Source organism: Photinus pyralis, unplaced genomic scaffold (genome assembly GCF_008802855.1).
Source record: "Photinus pyralis isolate 1611_PpyrPB1 unplaced genomic scaffold, Ppyr1.3 Ppyr1.4_unclustered_Scaffold778, whole genome shotgun sequence".
Classification (NCBI taxonomy): Eukaryota; Metazoa; Arthropoda; class Insecta; order Coleoptera; family Lampyridae; genus Photinus; species Photinus pyralis.
Genome location: NW_022172241.1, coordinates 203,180 through 210,006, shown reverse-complemented (window position 1 = coordinate 210,006; position 6,827 = coordinate 203,180). Strand labels below are relative to the sequence as shown.

Sequence of the window (6,827 nt, the reverse complement as noted above, 5' to 3'; positions counted from 1 at the left end):
ATTTGGGTTGTAGCCTTGTTAAGGGTCATTGAACATACCCTGGCAATGAATTGCAAATATAATACACTGACAATGTTCTAGCCGACTTTATCAAGGTCATTTTAATTATCTACGAGGTATACTGTTTGTGTTTTGAAAACCAAACTTTGATCTTGATTCTAACGTAAATTTGTGACATCCACGGAAAACCTGGTTTATCCCCAACCTCAAGCAATGTAATTTCCTGTGAATAATCTCGTATCTATATGGCTATATAAGTAAATAAATGAGTAAAACTCGTTTCGTTTGCGTCTCAGTCTGTTTGCTAAAATGAACAAGGTAATAATTTTAGTTGCTTTGTTCAAGACAATATCACCATGCCAAGACCTATGGTCTAATAAATGTGTAAAAGGCGAAGATTGCTGTTCCGGATTCTGTGATCGACCAGAATCGTGGGAGTTTGGTGTTTGTAAGGAGCAATTAGCAGGTATGACAAATAAGATAATTTGCGTACAAATTCTCCATTATATCTATGTTGATTTTATCAGCAAGGAATGGAGAATCTGTACATTATAGCTTTAACCTTTTTTGATCTAGGTAAAGCTACGTGCCATGATGATTGGTATAACAAGTGCCAAGATGACTCCTCCTGTTGCTCGGGTTTTTGTGATAATCCCAATAAATTTGAATTTGGTGTTTGCAAGCCCAAACAGCCTTCGGTCAGCACAGGGGGCGAGAAGAGTTGCCAAGATATTAATTTTAATAAATGCAAGATTAACCAGGATTGTTGTTCCGGATTCTGTGACAAACCAGAGTCGTGGGAGTTTGGTGTTTGTAAAGTGAAATTGCCAGGTATATAAATCTAGATAACTTGCGTTGAGATTTTCCATTATACCTATCTATGTTGATTTTTCATGGTCAATCGATTCAAAGTATAAGCATTATATTGAAAATATTAATTGTTTTACTTATTGTGACATTGTATTGTGAATCTCTCTTTTTTTAACACAAATATATACTTATAAGGTAAATGTATCCGCTTTTTGCTGTTAATTTCTTCCAAAAATTATTAAATTATATCTTGAATGATTGACAAGTTTATTTACCTTTACAAAATCTACTACATTCTACTTGATACTTTTTCTTAGTCAGCCTATTAAATCTTCAATTAAGGCTTTCAAAAACCAGAGATGAATTCGGCTTCTGTTGATGAACCATTAGGGAAACATGCGTATCGAGTTACGTCTACTTTCTACATCGTTAGCATAATCGCTATCCGTGTACACTACCATTTCATTCAAATGTCCATTCTTTTTTAAGGACAAACCCAAACGTTAATGGTTCCTTTCAAATATGTTATTGTACGTTCTTTACATCCGGATCTAATGAATTTTCAAGGTATCCAGATTCCTTTCCAACAGCAAAACGAATGTCCGGACCTGTTTTTGAACTGAGATAAAGCAGACTTCCTCTGCTTCGCGATATGGGAAAATACCTTTTAAATTTCGCTCATTTTTTTCTCTCCTTTGCAGGACCCAAACCATATTTCTCAATTGTTCACAAACTTTTCAAATTTCCACTCCGATGACTGTTTATTGTAATTTTGAGCATTTTTTTATATTGTTCAAAATTTCATTTACCCTTTGCAGATTATCCCCTGGTTCACGTATACAGCAAGAAACTATTGGTGCTTTCAATCCAATTGTGTTGAGCCTCTCCGTTAAAGTTTCATTCCACAATAATAACTTCTCTCCAGCTTACATATTATTCCTTACTTCCTTGGGTAACATTCCGGAATTTGCATGTATGTTTCGTCTTCCAGTTCCATTTTTTTTATCGAATACCCATTTGCTACTCAAAATCTTTCTGCCTTTCGCTTCTTCAGCTTTTACAAGAATCCAGGTTTTCGTTTTTGCAATAGACATTTGTTCTTTAATCCTTAATCCTGTTTATTTAATCCTAGAAGGCGATCGTTTCTGTTGATATCTGCATTATTTCCTTCTTCGGACTCGCTCGGGTCGTCGATGCTATCAGATGGTCTTCACCAGTGTCATTCTGATATTCTGGAAACATCTATACACAACGCACTATTCTGTTCTTCTTCTAGTCTATCCAAATTCACCGTGGTTCTCTATATTCAGATGACCTTGTTCCTGTCACAAAGGATATAATGGAAAATCCGTACATTATAGCTGTAACCTTGTGATATTTTATCCAGATAAAGCTGTTACTAACACGTGCCATGAAGATTGGTATAATAAATGCAAGGATAATTCCGCCTGTTGCTCGGATTTCTGTGATAAACCTGCCACCTTTGAATTCGGTGTATGCAAGCCCAATGAGAGCAAAACGCAGCTTAATCAGAGTTGCCATGGTAACTATTTTAATAAATGCCAGATCGACCTAGATTGTTGTTCCGAGTTCTGCGAGAGACCAGAATCGTGGGAATTTGGGGTTTGTAAAGAACCAGGTAAAAATTATAAGACAAGCTTACCCAATTAATAATTCTCTGTTTTAATTAGAATGCCATAATGACTGGTATAATAAGTGCCAAGCTAATTCAACGTGCTGCTCGAAGTATTGCGATAAGCCTGATAAATTTGAGTTTGGAGTGTGCAAGCCAAATTCTACCGGTATCCAAAGGGACAAGACTGGTATGTGAAATTATAAAATGTGCTTTTTTATACTCATATTCCAGGAAATGAAATCTGCAAGCCACTTTACTACAACGAATGTTACGAAGATTCCGAATGTTGTTCCCAGTATTGCGACAAAGGGCCAAGGCAGGACTGGAAGTTGGGCGTTTGCAAAAATAAAACTAGCCAATTTAATAATTTATCAGGTAAACATTTTCCTGGATAAATTTGGAATAAGCAAGTTCATTTTCAGGCAACGGTACCTGCCATAAGCTCTGGTACAATGGGTGTACAAATTCAACAAGGTGCTGTTCCGGTCACTGCTACTTTGGCGAGAATACCAATTGGGAGTATGGTGTGTGCAAATGGCCCGATCTTCATAAGGACAAGATTAAATTGGCTAAAGGTGATTTAGATAAAATGTCGCACAGATCACACAATTTTTCCTAGATGGCGATAGTGCCCAATGTATGCCGTTGTGGGCCAACAAGTGCCAGAATAATGTCGATTGTTGTTCGGGGTACTGTTACAAAGGGGAGAAAGGTGATTGGCAGTTTGGTCTTTGCAAGAATATCCAAATGATAGTTCACTACCAACTGGAGACCAACAAAAGTACCACGTGCAATAAACATGAAGGTGATAGTTGCATGGGCAATTTAGATTGTTGCACTGGTATTTGCGACACGAGCACCAAGAACACAACTGGCCAGGGTGTGTGCAAGACTAACGAATTCTATTTCATAATATCCCTTGATGATAAACCAAATGCTGCTGGTAACATTGACCAGACTGCAAGGTGTTTCCCACTGTACACGACCGGGTGTTCACTTGACAAAGACTGTTGCGCCGAGGGCGAGGCCTACTGCGACCGCGGACCCGACGGTGACTGGAAGGCAGGCGTTTGTCGACCACATTCCTACAGACTGTTCAACGATTCCGCCAAAGAGACCAAAGTTTGTTTCGAGGACTGGTACGAGTATTGCCTCAAGGACACGGAGTGCTGCTCTGGGTGGTGCTATAAGGACCCAACATGGTCATATGGAGCTTGTTTTCCTAATAAAACACCTCGTTCGTACTCTACAACTACAACCAAATCACTGACCAGAACCAAAAGATCATCTAAGCAAAGTAAGTTTCAAGTTGAATTTTACCTTCTTTCAAAATTAACTTGCTAGAATCACTTATGGTGTGCTACATTGGAACATGGGCAAATTACAAGCCGGATAAGGGTAAATTCGTAAGTAACTGATCGTGGTTATCGTAATATTAACTTGACAATTTCCAGACAATCGAAGATATAGACGCCAGCCTATGCACTCACCTTGTTTATGGATTTGCCAAGTTGGAAAAGTTTGAAATCGCAGCATTTGATCCTTGGTTAGACTTGTCAAAGAATGAGACTGGTGGTGGACTAGGTGAGTAGCGACAACTTATGATGAATAATAATAACCTTGTCCACTTTGCAGATGCATATGCTAGATTCAATAAGTTGAAGAAATCCGGGGTAAAAACCATAGTGGCTATAGGAGGGTGGAATGAAGGTTCTGAAAAATATTCCCTGATGGCATCTACCGCAGCTAGTCGTATGGAGTTTGCTAGATCAGTTCTGAAGTTCTTACAGAAGCATGGCTTTGACGGAATCGACATCGACTGGGAGTTCCCGAGCACGCGGGGAGGTCAGCCCCAAGATCAGTCGACATTTAGCAAGCTCCTTTCGGCCCTTTCGACCACTATACGCCCGCATGGTTTCTCCTTATCGGTGGCCGTGTCGGCCAACCCGCGGACAGTGGAGACCGGCTACGACGTGCCCACCATATCTAGCTTGGTCGATTTCATATCCATCATGAGCTACGACTACCATGGGGCTTTCGACGACATCACCGGTCACAACGCCCCGCTGTTCGGCCGACCGGACGACGAGGACAAAACCTTCAACGTTAACTATGGCGTGCGCTTCTGGCTGGCCAAGGGAGCACCGGCTTCCAAGCTTGTCATGGGATTCCCCCTCTATGGCAGGGCTATCACTCTAAAGGACGGCAATAATGGCGTCGGAGCGGCTGTGCGGGGACCTGGTGAACCGGGAAAGTACAGCGGTGAGCCAGGGGCTATCTACTATAGGGAGATATGCGAGATGACCAAGAATGACAAGGACTGGGATATCAGGTGGGACTCGACCTCCATTGTTCCCTACATGACAAAGGGAGACCAGTGGATCACCTACGACAACACGGCCAGCTTAAAGTACAAGGTAAGTCGGACCGGACTAACCACTTATCTAAGAGATTTTTTAACCAGGCTATATACGCACAAAAGCTTGGTTTGGCCGGTGCCATGGTCTGGTCCATGGAGTCCGACGACTTCAACGATGAGTGCGGAGAGGGAAAGAACCCACTAATGAAAACCATCGTCGAGACAATGAACAATCCGATCGACCAATATCTCGAGCCAGAGAAGCCCAAAGAAGAAGAGAAGAAGTGTCCCAAGTCCGGCATCGATAGCGTTCCCATACTGTCCCAGTTAAAATCACTGTTCCAGGCGGCCAGTGGCGATAGCAAGTGTGCCAAGGAGACCCAGGAAAACTTTGTTCGTACAGCACCTATCATATCCCAGGTGACCTCGCTCGTGCAAACTGTTGGAGGCAATCCCGAGGAGGCCAAGAAAACTCAAATGATGTTCCTCAAGCATCTCGAGGAACAGGTGGACGGCACTCCCGTATTGGGACACATAAAGGGTGGAATTCACCTGGGTTTGGGTGATAAGGAGAAGGGTGAACAGGTACTGAAGGATGCCACTAGACCATTGGCTGTGGTCGGGGGAGGAATTGCTGGAGCTGTGGCCGGCGGGCCGGCTGGCGCTGTGGCCGGTGGTGTAGCAGCCGGTGCCGCCTATGATGGTCTGGTCACTGGTATAGACAGCGCGGTAAAGGGGAAGTACACGGCGTATGGCTCATTGGACTCCATTCCCAAGGTGTTCAAAGGGGAAGCTTCACCAGGAGAACTGTTTGACACCTTGGCTGGAGTGGTTGGTGACGGTCTGAGCGGACTCGGTGGTAAGGGACTTGTTGGAGGAAAAAAACCAGCTGGAAAGGGTGGTGAAGGTGGAAAAGGGGGTCGCATACTATGTAGAAGGAGGCGTCAGGCGTCCGGGGGGTGTCAGTGGGACAACACATTCAATAACATACCGAACAGACATAACATGAACAATGTCCAGATGTTCAATGCGGCTCAGGTCAGGCCATCCCCAGGTCTAGCATTGGTCACACACCGCGACCCGACCGGCAGACAGGCGTTGAGACAAGTTCAGGTGAACCCGAACGCCAACAATCGGGTCGAATATGTCCAGGCCCATATCACCAAGAACAATCTGAGGAAGGGCACCGGAACCAACCAGGCCACCAGGGACTTCACCAAGCTAATGGGCAACAATGACCCGAGATTCGCCAATGATGACGCTGGTCATATCATCGCCAAGAACCTCGGCGGTCCGGGTGACCAGCCCAACAACATCTACCCCCAGACAGCCCTCCTCAACCAGGGCGACTGGAAGGGCATCGAGAAGTTGGTGTTCGACGAGGTCGACAAGAAAGGGGACCGAGTATTCTCACTCAAACTCAACTACGACGACTCGGCCGGTCTATCTACACGACCCACTTCGGTAGTGTACAAGATTGAAGATCTCAACGGCAATATTATACACTCTGGGGATATAGAAAATCCCCTTATACCTGCCGGCATGAGGGCCAAAGATTATTAATAGCTTTTACCACGGGTGTTTATATTTATTCATATATAACTAAGGACTTAAATATATTTTAATGGCACATTAAATTCGTAATTTAGTCTCCTCTAATAACCATAAAAACTGAACGAAGTCAACAGCTCATTTTAACAAACAAGTATGTACTCTGGACCTCTCTGGATCGGACCGAAAAAGAACCGACAACCGGACCGAAACCAGTATTTTTTTCAGGACCGAAAACCAAACCGAAACCGTTATTCCTACAGAAATGGAACCCTCTTATTTTTTTAGGTTCTTTCAAAATCAAAAAAATCACAGAGAACTTCAATTGATTATTAACAGAAATATTATGCTGCCTTTCAATTTCGTTCGAGTCAATTTTTGGAGCCGGAAAAATAAAATTTTTATTCTTCCATAAAGCGATGTCCGGATAAGATTGGGTTAACTTTGTTTATGAATTAGTCTGTATTCTAC

General features: G+C 42.9%; 1 protein-coding gene across 1 annotated transcript; it reads left to right on the top strand.

The window, feature by feature from the left end:
• Positions 1–145: 145 nt before the first annotated feature.
• Positions 146–6,442, top strand: LOC116182825. The gene is made up of 11 exons (XM_031503369.1): positions 146–466; positions 577–831; positions 2,198–2,449; positions 2,502–2,633; positions 2,678–2,821; positions 2,869–3,021; positions 3,066–3,743; positions 3,791–3,852; positions 3,901–4,030; positions 4,082–4,863; positions 4,911–6,442. Exons 1-11 carry the CDS (start codon positions 310–312, stop codon positions 6,366–6,368), a joined length of 4,203 nt encoding a protein of 1,400 aa, XP_031359229.1. The 5' UTR covers positions 146–309; the 3' UTR covers positions 6,369–6,442.
• The last annotated feature ends 385 nt before the right edge of the window (positions 6,443–6,827 follow it).